Source organism: Epargyreus clarus, unplaced genomic scaffold (assembly GCF_041222505.1).
Source record: "Epargyreus clarus isolate Ecla_fem2 unplaced genomic scaffold, WU_Ecla_fem_2.2 ptg000013l, whole genome shotgun sequence".
NCBI lineage: Eukaryota > Metazoa > Arthropoda > Insecta > Lepidoptera > Hesperiidae > Epargyreus > Epargyreus clarus.
The window spans coordinates 144,498-160,423 of NW_027332221.1; the positions used below are offsets into that span (position 1 = coordinate 144,498).

Genomic DNA, 15,926 nt, shown 5'->3' on the forward strand with positions numbered 1-15,926 from the left:
AGTTTTCATAGGCCAATTAACCCGAAAATCATGTGCCAAATTTAGAACGTGTATGACTTATCTACGTCTTTATTAATAGGATATCTATGATTTACATGATTTCGTCAAGTATGAAGTACAGCAAAAAGTGAATGTGGTGTCAATTGTTTATAGCAAAAAAATACCACCGACTTCTATGTCACTACAAAGTAAAAAATAATTCAAATAAATGTTGGTTTAGTACATATTTGTGAAGTCGGCGCTCAATATATTTCGTTGGATAACGATGTAAACAGCGTGTCTAATATGAGCGCCGACTTCAGAAATATGTACTAAACATACATTTATTTCAATTATTTTTTACTTTGTAGTGACATAGAATTCGGTTGTATTTTTTGTTAAAAAAAATTTTTCACCCTTTTTAGTGATGACATACTAACATTTATATTATTACAATATAAAATTGTACACACGTGATCATGAATGAAGGTAAGGTCTAAATTTACATTTATTGGAACCGGCCGCTCGTAGGCCGAGTGTGAGTTTGACAAATAAATTCAATTAACTTCACCATCACGTTAATGAGTCAACTTAACGTTGACAGTAAGCATGTCAATAGCGAGTGCGAGTTATCAAAATATTGTCGAATAAAAATTTGGTATGCTCACTTCGAAATTAGTACGCATCTTTTTGTTATGTTGTCAAACTTGAGTGTCGGCGAAGCGCCAGTTTTTTCGCCGACAGTAACCCAAACAAATTAAATAGTTCTTCCGTTACATTTGAAAAGCATGTAACTCATGTATTTCTTCATTTGTTCGTATTATTTTCGGAATAAGTAACCAAACCAAAAAGTCAATCTTAACACTTGTTCTACGAGGAAGATAAGCGTCACTTAAAATTGTATGCTTTATGTTCAACGTCAGAATAGCACTATTTCACTTTTAACCCTACGAGTAAAAGAAACGGGAATAAAACATAAACAAAGCAGCGTCGTGCGTCACCAAGCTTGTTTCTTGCAAGTGATTTGGCGTGCATAGGAACAACCTGTTGCATTATTTTGAAGTTTTGATTGTAATATTATAACAATGAAAACAAGTGCGACTCAATTCGAAATGTTGGTGAATTATATGGCAGAGTGAGTATGAAGTAATTCTTTATTTGCATTGTTTTCGAATCCATAATAATATTCATGCGGAGCGTCATCGTATGCACAAGCAATTAATTTAAACTATATTTTGTTTAAGACACGGTGATTTAAACAAACCCCTAAAAACCCCACAAGGAAGGATAACAAATATAAGAAAATGGGAAGAGCTCACCCATCTTTTAAACGGTGATCCCACAGGAGGAAGTAAAGGGACTGAGAAGTGGGAAAAAGGTGAGCATAATTTATTAATTTGATTACACATGATTGGCTTGACTTCTACTTTATTTTTTTAATTCATACTTAATATTATGCATTCTGGGATTAGGTACATATTTTTTCGAGGCGGTCCAGCTTAGTCCTCAGGGGTGGCGGCGCGTCTGTGGCCGACCTCAAGTAGTAATATCTAAGCCTATGTAGGGTTGATTACTGCTGTTCATAGGCAGTAGTTGCCACATGCCATTGGGTGGACTGCATGCTTGCTTGGTACTCCTATATTATAAAAAAATAAAAGTACATTTATAATTTATTGCTTTATGCATGGGTTTAAGGTATGGAGTGATTTAAAAAATAACACCAAAAAGAAGTCTGCTACGATAAATAGAGCAGCTTCTGGTACTGGTGGTGGGCCTGCGCTACAGGCAAAGCTAAGCAACCTGGAGCTCCGGGTTTTGCAAATAATTGGTGTCCAAGCAGCTACTGGGTTTACAGATGTGGTTGAAGCTGGCTTATACGTACAGGTGTGGTTCTCTGACTTATATATATTACTACTATATTACTTAATAAATGGTCATCTCAGGAAGTCTTTGTTTACACCATAAAAGGGAATATGTACAATAAAAGGGAATGGTAGTTAATATTTTTATCAGCTAAAAATAATGATATTATTGCAATTATGTAATAAATAATATTTTTATAACAACAGGCACAAGATGAAGACCCAGACCGCACTCTGACGTTAACACCAACTCCACATACTGCTGTTGAGCCAGCTGAGGAAAGCCCAATTATTAACATAGGTAAAGTTCTTTAATGTTGGATATTTAACAAAAGAAAGCTTTGTCAATAAAACTATTACCTACCTATATGATAGGATTGAAGAAATATATTATAGATCACAATCAACAGCTGTCTCTTCGGTGATCTTGTTTGCATTTACTATTATCATCAGGAATTATAGGCGATTTGAAAACATTTGGCAGCAGGTTGGCAACTAACATATATTTCTATCAATCACTACTCATAGTACTAATAGTAGAGTAGAGGCTCCAATTAAGTACAGTAACATTCACACTCTTCAGTTCATACTTAGCTATTTAGCAGTACAATAATGTAACATTATTTTTACAGATCCATTTGAGCCTTGGAATGTGCCGGGACCATCCCAAGAGATGACAGTTGCCTCAGTGCCCCCCACACAAGTGGAAGAGGAAAATGTAATGGATGCAGCACATGTAGTGGAGGCAGTATGTGACACCCCACCACCAGGACCATCAAGAGTCCCAGCACAGCAGGGTCAGACCCCACGTGGTCGGAGAAGAAGGACATCCCGAAGGGTCGTTGGTTCTCCACGGCACCGGAGGACCCAAACTCTTATGGATAGGGTAGCACAAAACTTTCTCCATACTGATGATGAATGGAGAGAGTTGCTTATCCATAAACATGCAGAGGAGATTAAATTAGAAAAGGAACGATTAAGAATTCGGGAATTGGAGTTGCAGACACAGCAAAAATGGCAAGAGATTGCCTCAAGTGCTGTGGATGTTTTACATAAAATAAGTAATTCAAAACTCTGCAAAGACTGAAGCTTATTTATGTAAATCGATCCTGGCTCATAACATTTTTGTTATGTATGCAATTCTTATTCAGTCAACTGAATCCTTAATTACAGTCATATTTTGATTCAATTGTATAAACATAAAATTCACAGTTTATTTGAGATAATTACATGTATATAAAAATATAGTAGACATAGATATCATTCAGTTATCATTATTTTTATTAATTATTTCTATTTTGTTATGTTAATTTAGTAGAAGATTTGATTATTTCATATGTGTTCTTAGTTTATTTAAAGTATATTTATGAAGGAATAAAATTAAAATATGGAGGTTATTTTAAAAAATATATTTTTAATCACTATGCTGTATAAAACTTAATACTAATCGATCTCTGTAGGCTCTTCCTCTTAATAAATCCGTTGCATACCTTCCACCTGTATCTTCTATAACTTCAACTGGTTCATCTTCGGCAGTGTTATCTATAAAATAAAATATTTATAAAGTAATGTCAGAATTGTATTACTTACTACTTTTTACATGTAATTTACACATTCGGGAATAAATTTCAAAATCTTTTCAATTCTAAGGATAATAAGAAAATAGGGGTTTATTATAATATAAATAAATTTACCAATATTATCCGGTTCAGGTACATTAAAATCGATTGCCATATTATGGAGCACACAGCACGCTTCAATGATTTGGGCACATTTTTTAGGCTTATAGTGCAAAACTCTGTCTTTGCACAAGCACCTCCAACGATTTTTTAGCCTTCCAAATGTATTTTCAATACACACTCGGGCTGTGCCATGTTTTTGATTAAAGAGTGCCTGGGGTGTATTAGGCTGTACATTTAAAAATGGGGTCATCAGCCATGGGCGAAGCGGATAGCCAGAATCTCCTGTAATATTTAAAAATTGCATTATGTCAATACATTATTGGCTTAACATTTTACCATAGTTTTTTTAATTGAAATGCATCCAATTCACTAACAGTTTAAAGCAAATAAGAGAGTAATGTACAATAAAAAAAAATGAAAATAATTACCTAAAAGCCAACATATTTCACCACCTTGATGCAGCGATTGCATGTATTTATTTAAATTGCTATTTTCCCATACAAATGAGTCATGGTTGGCACCTCCAAACTTCGCGTTAACATTTGTAATACGGCAATCACTATCACAAATCTGGAAAATAAATTAGTTTTATATGATTCACTGACCCTGTGGGATAATAAGTTTAATATAATTTTATTACCAGAAATACATATACCTACCATTTGTACATTGATCGAATGATAATGTTTCCTGCAATAATAAAGTTGTTCTTCTTCTGTTGGTGGTGAAAATATTCTAAAGTGACTGCCATCAATACAACCAACAATGCCAGGTAAACCAAACTTGGCATAGAATCTGAAACAAATAATATAATCAACCTAAAAACAAAAATAGTAGAAATTATGAAGATTTTTTAGTAGGAAATATTTACTTCTACTTACTTATCAATAACTACTCGTCTTGCAGCTGGGGTGGTAGGGAAATTTATATGTTTCCGTAACATTGCTGGGTGTATGAGTGCTTGAGTCACTTGGTGTATGTACACACTGCACATTTTCTGCGACAAACCCTTGGCCACCCCTACCGGTCTCTGATAAGAGCCAGTGGCAAAAAAAAATAACGCAACAAGAACCTGTAATAATATGTCATATTATATATTAAAGTGAGAAATCTAGTAGTATTTGAAACCATTGTTTTTTAAATATATCTACTGCAAAAAAACATTTACCTTTGTCTCTACACTGACACGTTGTGTAGACTTCAAGTTTGTCAAATTTTGTAGGTCTTCGCATAAAGATAAGAAAGCTTCCTTCGTCAACCTATATCTATTTCTAAATTCTATATCACTAAGATCTTCTAGGACGTTAACAGACGCTCGAAAAGACGCTCTTTGCCTACGCATATAATTTCGTTGATCTTGCGCTTGAGCAACCGATATCATCCTCCAGGCTAAAAAACTACGGGTTGCTCTACCCCTTAACAACAAATCCGACACGAAAAAACTCATTTTAAACAAAATAAACAAAAAACAAATTAAACTTAAAATACGTAACTCTTGGTTTCACTATATAAAATGCAAGTAAATGAAATACTTAACACAAAAAGTTGAGTTTACGTACACAAACTGTCAAAACACAACTCACACTCGCGAATAAATGCTCAAACGTCAAAATACTTAACATCAAAAGTTAAATCACGTCACGACGAAATAAGTTACGTTAACCGAAATGCAAAATAAAACTCGCACTCGCAGTTATTGTTTTCGTCACTTTCCGCTAGAGGCGCTGACTAAGATTTCATACAATTTGAGTTTTTAGACGTAAACGCGATAGTAAAGTAAATGCCTGATAAAACTCACACTCGGCCCACTGCTCGCTTAGTTTTATATTGTCTTATATGTTCCAACCTAACCTAACTAAATAATCAATGATGAACTGGCTTTGCAATTTCATTAGAACCAACACCAAATATCTTCAAAAATAACTCAATTATTCCCATCGGTTGAGGAGTTACATATTTTGTCTCCAGAACCCACTCTAATCCTCATCATATTTAAATGGGACCAACTTGTAGCAATTGTCCACACCCGAAATTAAAGGCATTAAAATAGGTTAATAAACGGCGAAGTTATGGCTGTTATATTTACATGGGGGGAGGAGTTCCCCTCATTTCTCCAGAACCCATCGATGGATCCTAACTATATTTAAATGGGACCAACTTCCAGTTCGTCTCTATACAATTAAAAAAAGAATTATTAAAATCGGTCCACTAACGGCGGAGTAATTCGTGTACATACATAAAAAAAATATATATATACCGGCCGAATTGATTACCACCTCCTTTTTGAAGTCGGTTAATAATAATTTTCTTATGACGTTGTCACGTTCAACTATCGTCAGTAAACCGATGATTTTTTTACCGACAATATTACTTAACAACTTTGTTTTGATAATATGACATTTGACGTTTTTGACACTGGCATATTAGGGCTATTTTCTGTGTTGCCACTTTAAAACATGTTGTATTGTATTTCAGATAATTTAAAGTTGGGAGGTTATAATTTTTATTTTATACAGCTTATTTTAAGAATAGGTTTTAGCAATAATTTTGTACAAATGATTATTTTTTCCTCTCTTGTCGAGTTTATTATTCTACCTTGTTATATTTTTGTTATTCACTATCGTTTAATTGTAACGTTTTCTGCCAATGTTTAGCCGGTGGGATGGGTGAAATTTTAAGATATTATAATCTACTTTATTATTTATAAATATTTTACTTATTTTATATACTATATAGTAATATTTATTATAATAGTTAACATATTTAATTATGTCTGAGGATGATTCGTTCCATTCAGCATGCAATTTTAATACGTCTTCAATGTCTAGTAATGAATGTTTTTGTGAACCTAAAACCTTATGTAACTTGTTGAAGATTTCTCTTGAAAACTCGTATAGTACTTTCAATGTTTGTCACCTAAATGCACAAAGTATACCCGCGCACTACTCAGAACTTTTAGATACCTTTACCAGTACTTCTGTGCAAGCCATTTTAGTGTCTGAAAGCTGGCTTAAACCCTCTTTGATGTCACACGACTAGAGCTTGCCGGGTTTTATTCTTGTAAGGAACGATCGACTGGGAAAAGGAGGCGGAGGTGTAGCCATTTACATCCGGCATGATATTCCTTTCTCTATTATAGCCTCCTCTCCAAGCAGCTTCACAGCAACCGCTGAATTTCTTTTTCTGGAGATTCAGGTGAAGCATTCCAAAGTTGCTCTTGGCGTGGTTTATTGTCCTCCTTCCGTCAATTATTTTGATCATTTAGAAACAATCTTGGAATCGCTCTGTTCAGTTTATACACATCACATAATTATGGGTGACTTTAATACTGACTTGCTAAAACCCTCTCCCCAAACTTCCAAGCTTATTAACATCCTCTCCTCTGTTAACCTGTCAGTACTTCCTTGCAACCCAACCCATCATAATCTTACTTCTCCTGACACCTGGCTTGATCTAATGATCACGTCTCAATCTGATCTTGTCTTAAACTGCGGTCAGTTGTCAGCTCCAGGTTTTTCGCATAATGATTTAATTTATCTTGCATACAAGCTGAAAGTACCTAAAGCTAAGCCTGAAATAACATGGATGCGAAACTTTGCACAGATCGACCTGGAGGCATTAGAAAGTGATGCATCGAAGATCGACTTTTCTCCGGTGTATGTGGCGTCTACAATTGATGAAAAAGTCTCTCAATTTAACTCCCTTACTCTTTAGTTGTTTGATGCGCATGCACCGCGCAGGGCGATAAAATTAAAGCGGCAGCCTGCACCGTGGATTACTAGAGGTGATCGTATAGCTATAACACGCCGTGATAGAGTCTTTAGAACTTTTAAACGTGACCGGTCTGATGAGAATTGGAATGTCTACAAGTCACTTCGCAATCGCTGCAATCAAATGGTGAGAGCAGCTAAGCGTACCTATGTATTTGACAGTTTAACTAACTCTTCGCCCGCGCATATATGGAAGTTTCTCAATACTCATGGCATTGGTAAGCAGAGAGCTCAGACTGAAACTATGCCATTCTCACTGCAGGATCTTAACTCCCACTTCTCCATTGCTTGTTCTCTCTGTCCCCTAGTGAAATCTCAAACCATTTCTGAAATTACTTCCTGGGCTAAACCTCACTTTGAACTCTTCTCGTTTTTTGACGCTTCCAAAGATGATGTTCTTAAAACTCTCATGTCAATTAAATGACTACTATGCTCCTTCTTGTTCTTGATTACTTTCTTCCTCCTATAACTCACATCATCAATTTCTCGTTGTTGACAGGATCATTTCCTAGTCTCTGGCGTAAAGCTTTCATTACCCCAATTCCTAAAGTCATTAACCCTAGTCAACCTAACAACTATAGGCCAATCTCTATATTACCATTTCTCTCGAAGGTGCTTGAGGCTATCGCTTACAAGCAATTATCGGCCTTCATCCACAAAAATAATTTTCTTTCCCAATATCAATCTGGCTTCCATCAGGTCACAGCACCACCACTGCACTACTTAAGGTGACTGAAGATATTCGAAGTGGCATGGAGGACAGATTAGTCACTGTTATATTTCTTGTAGACTTTTTGAACGCATTTAACATGGTTGACCATGATATCCTCCTTGCTGTACTTCGTCACCTTAATATTTCGTCTACTTCTCTAAACTGGTTTTCTTCTTACCTTCGCGGCCGTCAGCAAGCTGTGCGTTTTGGTCAAAATATTTCTGACTGGAATAATCTATTATCTGGTGTGCCGCAAGGTGGAATACTCTCCCCTCTATTATTCTCTCTCTTTATTAATTCCCTTTCTTCGTTGCTTAGTTACTCTTTCCACTTTTACGCTGATGATTTGCAGATCTATACACAAGCCAAAGTTAATTCCTTAGATATCGCCATCATGACTATTAATAATAACTTGAAACACACTGCTACCTGGAGTACGAAATTCGGCGTAAATGTGAATCCCAATAAATGCCAAGTTATCGTTATTGGAAGCGATCGACAGTTGGCTAAAGTTGATTTAGATCTCATCGCACCGGTCATGTTTAATGATACTGTAATACAACTTTCTTCGTCAGTTAAAAATTTAGGCATCCATTTGGATAATACTCTGAACTGGACTACTCAGATCAGAGAGACCTGTCGATCTGTCACTGCTAAGCTTTGTGCTCTTAATCGGCTTAGAAACTTCCTTCCGATCAAGGTAAAATGAAATCTGGTGCATGCTCTGATTCTCCCCATTATTGATAATGGTGATGTGTGTTTCACGGATCTTAATGAGATCCTACTGAATAAGCTGGACCGGCTTATTAATAACTGTATCCGCTTTACATTTTGTCGTCGCAAATTCGACCATGTCTCCTCTTTTCGGTCTCAGTTACAGTGGCCTCATATTCGTAAACGAAGACAAATAAGAATACTTTCATCTCTCTTTTCTATCTTACGAGTATATGATGATCTTTCTCCAGAATACTTGAAGTGTAAATTTCAGTACCTGCGTGATAACCATGAACGGCACCTACGTTCTTCTGAGACGTTGACTCTCTCTATTCCTTCTCACCATTCTGGTTTCATTTATTTATTTATTTATTTACATTTTTTACATCGAAATACTAACTAAACATTACAGATTTTCTTAACCTAATGCGTTCAATTAGTTTTATTAGCAAGTGATTGAACATAGGCGCTAGCTGTTCTACGAAATACAGCAGGTGCCGTGTAAAACAGGTCAATGCTGGTATCCGAAGTCAGGACACCATTAAGCAATGTCAACGCGCGAATCAGCGGCGACTCACTGACTAACACCAATCTGCACCCCGGAACGGCGAATAATTTACCCTGATGCACACGATTATTTATTTATATATTAGGAACATTTAGCGAAATTAATTAAAGCACTGATGGATTAAATATATTACCCCTTAATAATCTATAAAAATAATCAATCAATGAAATATCACGTCTAACTGCGAGGGAATCATAACCTAACATGCCAAGTAAGAATAAACTTGGATATACGTATGGAAAGCCTACAAAGTAACCATACTTATTACGGTACAGCCACCTTAAAAAAATATTTTGGAGTTTTTCCAACATGTATTTGTATTTATATTCATGTGGACTCCAGATAACTGCGTTCGATTCTCACAAACTTCTTACAAAGCTGTTGTATAACATTTTCAACGCCTTCTCGTTCTCCAGATCTTTAGCTTGTCTCAGTACGAATCCTAGTGACCTATAGGCTTTGGTAGTTACCGCAGTAATATGATCAGCAAAGCTTAGGTTACTACGCATTAGCACACCTAAGTCCTTGACTGCTACCTTTCTTTCTAGGACTACCTCACCTAACTGATATTTGTATTCAATAGGATTATGGGCCCGAGTATAAGACATTACAGAACACTTAGCTTCGTTAAACATTAACTTGTTACGTTCACTCCATTTGCTGATATTTTGTGTCTTTTTGCAACACAATACAGTCAGATGCACTCCTGACATTAAAAAATAATTTCAGGTCATTTGCAAATAACAGATAGCGAGCCGTACTAACTGTGTCCGGCAAATCCTTACTTAATATTATAAATCCGAAAGTAACTCAGACAAAAAAACAAACTCTGCCTGCCTGCCTGCCTGCCTGCCTGCCTGCCTGCCTGCCTGCCGGCCTGCCTGCCTGCCTGCCTGCCTGCCTGCCTGCCTGCCTGCCTGCCTGCCTGCCTGCAAGCCTGCCTGCCTGCCTGCCTGCCTGCCTGCCGGCCTGCCTGCCTGCCTGCCTGCCTGCCTGCCTGCCTGCCTGCCTGCCTGCTGCCGGCAGGCAGAGTTTGTATTTTTGTCTGAGTTACTTTCGGATTTATAATATTAAGTAAGGATTTGCCGGACACAGTTAGTACGGCTCGCTATCTGTTATTTGCAGATGACCTGAAATTATTTTTTAATGTCAGGAGTGCATCTGACTGTATTGTGTTGCAAAAAGACACAAAATATCAGCAAATGGAGTGAACGTAACAAGTTAATGTTTAACGAAGCTAAGTGTTCTGTAATGTCTTATACTCGGGCCCATAATCCTATTGAATACAAATATCAGTTAGGTGAGGTAGTCCTAGAAAGAAAGGTAGCAGTCAAGGACTTAGGTGTGCTAATGCGTAGTAACCTAAGCTTTGCTGATCATATTACTGCGGTAACTACCAAAGCCTATAGGTCACTAGGATTCGTACTGAGACAAGCTAAAGATCTGGAGAACGAGAAGGCGTTGAAAATGTTATACAACAGCTTTGTAAGAAGTTTGTGAGAATCGAACGCAGTTATCTGGAGTCCACATGAATATAAATACAAATACATGTTGGAAAAACTCCAAAATATTTTTTTAAGGTGGCTGTACCGTAATAAGTATGGTTACTTTGTAGGCTTTCCATACGTATATCCAAGTTTATTCTTACTTGGCATGTTAGGTTATGATTCCCTCGCAGTTAGACGTGATATTTCATTGATTGATTATTTTTATAGATTATTAAGGGGTAATATATTTAATCCATCAGTGCTTTAATTAATTTCGCTAAATGTTCCTAATATATAAATAAATAATCGTGTGCATCAGGGTAAATTATTCGCCGTTCCGGGGTGCAGATTGGTGTTAGTCAGTGAGTCGCCGCTGATTCGCGCGTTGACATTGCTTAATGGTGTCCTGACTTCGGATACCAGCATTGACCTGTTTTACACGGCACCTGCTGTATTTCGTAGAACAGCTAGCGCCTATGTTCAATCACTTGCTAATAAAACTAATTGAACGCATTAGGTTAAGAAAATCTGTAATGTTTAGTTAGTATTTCGATGTAAAAAATGTAAATAAATAAATAAATAAATGAAACCAGAATGGTGAGAAGGAATAGAGAGAGTCAACGTCTCAGAAGAACGTAGGTGCCGTTCATGGTTATCACGCAGGTACTGAAATTTACACTTCAAGTATTCTGGAGAAAGATCATCATATACTCGTAAGATAGAAAAGAGAGATGAAAGTATTCTTATTTGTCTTCGTTTACGAATATGAGGCCACTGTAACTGAGACCGAAAAGAGGAGACATGGTCGAATTTGCGACGACAAAATGTAAAGCGGATACAGTTATTAATAAGCCGGTCCAGCTTATTCAGTAGGATCTCATTAAGATCCGTGAAACACACATCACCATTATCAATAATGGGGAGAATCAGAGCATGCACCAGATTTCATTTTACCTTGATCGGAAGGAAGTTTCTAAGCCGATTAAGAGCACAAAGCTTAGCAGTGACAGATCGACAGGTCTCTCTGATCTGAGTAGTCCAGTTCAGAGTATTATCCAAATGGATGCCTAAATTTTTAACTGACCAAGAAAGTTGTATTACAGTATCATTAAACATGACCGGTGCGATGAGATCTAAATCAACTTTAGCCAACTGTCGATCGCTTCCAATAACGATAACTTGGCATTTATTGGGATTCACATTTACGCCGAATTTCGTACTCCAGGTAGCAATGTGTTTCAAGTTATTATTAATAGTCATGATGGCGATATCTAAGGAATTAACTTTGGCTTGTGTATAGATCTGCAAATCATCAGCGTAAAAGTGGAAAGAGTAACTAAGCAACGAAGAAAGGGAATTAATAAAGAGAGAGAATAATAGAGGGGAGATTATTCCACCTTGCGGCACACCAGATAATAGATTATTCCAGTCAGAAATATTTTGACCAAAACGCACAGCTTGCTGACGGCCGCGAAGGTAAGAAGAAAACCAGTTTAGAGAAGTAGACGAAATATTAAGGTGACGAAGTACAGCAAGGAGGATATCATGGTCAACCATGTTAAATGCGTTCAAAAAGTCTACAAGAAATATAACAGTGACTAATCTGTCCTCCATGCCACTTCGAATATCTTCAGTCACCTTAAGAAGTGCAGTGGTGGTGCTGTGACCTGATGGAAGCCAGATTGATATTGGGAAAGAAAATTATTTTTGTGGATGAAGGCCGATAATTGCTTGTAAGCGATAGCCTCAAGCACCTTCGAGAGAAATGGTAATATAGAGATTGGCCTATAGTTGTTAGGTTGACTAGGGTTAATGACTTTAGGAATTGGGGTAATGAAAGCTTTACGCCAGAGACTAGGAAATGATCCTGTCAACAACGAGAAATTGATGATGTGAGTTATAGGAGGAAGAAAGTAATCAAGAACAAGAAGGAGCATAGTAGTCATTTAATTGACATGAGAGTTTTAAGAACATCATCTTTGGAAGCGTCAAAAAACGAGAAGAGTTCAAAGTGAGGTTTAGCCCAGGAAGTAATTTCAGAAATGGTTTGAGATTTCACTAGGGGACAGAGAGAACAAGCAATGGAGAAGTGGGAGTTAAGATCCTGCAGTGAGAATGGCATAGTTTCAGTCTGAGCTCTCTGCTTACCAATGCCATGAGTATTGAGAAACTTCCATATATGCGCGGGCGAAGAGTTAGTTAAACTGTCAAATACATAGGTACGCTTAGCTGCTCTCACCATTTGATTGCAGCGATTGCGAAGTGACTTGTAGACATTCCAATTCTCATCAGACCGGTCACGTTTAAAAGTTCTAAAGACTCTATCACGGCGTGTTATAGCTATACGATCACCTCTAGTAATCCACGGTGCAGGCTGCCGCTTTAATTTTATCGCCCTGCGCGGTGCATGCGCATCAAACAACTAAAGAGTAAGGGAGTTAAATTGAGAGACTTTTTCATCAATTGTAGACGCCACATACACCGGAGAAAAGTCGATCTTCGATGCATCACTTTCTAATGCCCCCAGGTCGATCTGTGCAAAGTTTCGCATCCATGTTATTTCAGGCTTAGCTTTAGGTACTTTCAGCTTGTATGCAAGATAAATTAAATCATTATGCGAAAAACCTGGAGCTGACAACTGACCGCAATTTAAGACAAGATCAGATTGAGACGTGATCATTAGATCAAGCCAGGTGTCAGGAGAAGTAAGATTATGATGGGTTGGGTTGCAAGGAAGTACTGACAGGTTAACAGAGGAGAGGATGTTAATAAGCTTGGAAGTTTGGGGAGAGGGTTTTAGCAAGTCAGTATTAAAGTCACCCATAATTATGTGATGTGTATAAACTGAACAGAGCGATTCCAAGATTGTTTCTAAATGATCAAAATAATTGACGGAAGGAGGACAATAAACCACGCCAAGAGCAACTTTGGAATGCTTCACCTGAATCTCCAGAAAAAGAAATTCAGCGGTTGCTGTGAAGCTGCTTGGAGAGGAGGCTATAATAGAGAAAGGAATATCATGCCGGATGTAAATGGCTACACCTCCGCCTCCTTTTCCCAGTCGATCGTTCCTTACAAGAATAAAACCCGGCAAGCTCTAGTCGTGTGACATCAAAGAGGGTTTAAGCCAGCTTTCAGACACTAAAATGGCTTGCACAGAAGTACTGGTAAAGGTATCTAAAAGTTCTGAGTAGTGCGCGGGTATACTTTGTGCATTTAGGTGACAAACATTGAAAGTACTATACGAGTTTTCAAGAGAAATCTTCAACAAGTTACATAAGGTTTTAGGTTCACAAAAACATTCATTACTAGACATTGAAGACGTATTAAAATTGCATGCTGAATGGAACGAATCATCCTCAGACATAATTAAATATGTTAACTATTATAATAAATATTACTATATAGTATATAAAATAAGTAAAATATTTATAAATAATAAAGTAGATTATAATATCTTAAAATTTCACCCATCCCACCGGCTAAACATTGGCAGAAAACGTTACAATTAAACGATAGTGAATAACAAAAATATAACAAGGTAGAATAATAAACTCCACAAGAGAGGAAAAAAGAATCATTTGTACAAAAATATTGCTAAAACCTATTCTTAAAATAAGCTGTATAAAATAAAAATTAAAGACCGTATCAAACGCCTTCCGAAAATCAAAATATGCAGTGTCAACCTGGCAACCTTCATCAACTGCCTTAGCAGTGTATGAGTAAAAAGATAATAAATTACTAGTCGTGGAACAACCGACTCTAAAGCCATGTTGCGCATCTGATAATTGACTTTCAACCTGGACACTTATCAACTGATGCAATACTGACTCAAACAATTTGCCGAACACTGATAATACAGCCACCGGTCTGTAGTCACTTACATCTAAATCGAAATTATTCTTTTGTACTGGTACAACTCGTGTGACCTTCCAAACATCGGGATAGGAGCAGTTCTTAATGCACAAATTAAATATGTATTGTAACGGTTCTACAAACACTAAGCGACAATCTTTAACGACATACGGTGGTATACCATCTGGTCCAGACGATCTTTTAGGTTTTAGTCTGTTTATTGCCTTTTCCACGTCTGCCAGGCTAACAGAATCAATGTGTATACGTCTGCTAAAACATTCGGCGGTTTCCATGGCATTTTGTGGTTCAAGCTTCGGTGGTGTTTTTAAATAAACAGAGCTAAAATACTCGGCAAACAGCTGCGCACACTCCGAGTCAGGCACCGACGCACCATTATGTAAGAGTGTCTTCCCATGCCTTCCCTTATTGCGCTTAGAGGCTACGTAGCCCCAAAACGATGACGGATCGCTTAGAATATCTTGCCCCATTTTAATTTTAAAAGAACGGAAATCAAATTTAATGTTTAACTTCACCAGCGCCCTGTAATACGAAAACTTGATGCGATATTTCTTGAGAAGCGTTTTATTATATAACCGATGAAAATGGCTCTTTAATTTTATGTAGCGTCTTGTTGAAGGCATGTACCACTCAGGATAAGAATATTGAGGCGGTACTGCCACACGCTGTTTACTTGGTACACAGTTATCGAAACACTTGCCTAAAATGGAGTAAAAATTCATCACAGCTGTGTTTGAATCAATTACGCTAAACAGAGAATGCCAGTCAGTATTCCTTAAACAATCATATAATTTGTAATAATCGGCTTTGCGAAAATTCCATTCAGTGTTAGTACTAATTAAAGGAACTTCACTAGTAATACTAACAGGCTTGCAATAAATTCGCATTTCCAAGGGTGGATGATAGCTATCCGACAATATAATCTCATCAGTAGCTATTTCCACAGTTACTCTGCTTAATGATATACCGACCAGAACTAAATCTAATTTAGTACCATAATTATTACAGATTCTATTTACCTGCTGTAATTCGCAGAACGCCAGTAGATACTCGAAACTTGCAATAACATTAACATTGGCCGAATTAAAATTAAAATCTCAACATACTAACACCTTCTCATTTTTTAAACAAATTGTTTCTATAACGTTAAATACATGAATGTACTTCTCTTCCTCCGTATGTGGTGGAATATACACACATACTAACGTTGTTATTAAACTGTTATTTAGATATAAACCTGCACAAATTAATTCACATCCTGTGGTTCCACACTCCAACG

The 15,926-nt window shown here is 37.0% G+C and overlaps 1 protein-coding gene across 1 annotated transcript; it reads left to right on the forward strand.

The window, feature by feature from the left end:
- Positions 1–1,597: 1,597 nt before the first annotated feature.
- Positions 1,598–3,410, forward strand: LOC140746632 (uncharacterized). The gene is made up of 3 exons (XM_073078755.1): positions 1,598–1,863; positions 2,049–2,142; positions 2,474–3,410. The coding sequence occupies exons 1-3, from the start codon at positions 1,660–1,662 to the stop codon at positions 2,926–2,928; spliced, it is 753 nt and encodes a 250-aa protein (XP_072934856.1). The 5' UTR covers positions 1,598–1,659; the 3' UTR covers positions 2,929–3,410.
- Positions 3,411–15,926: the final 12,516 nt, after the last annotated feature.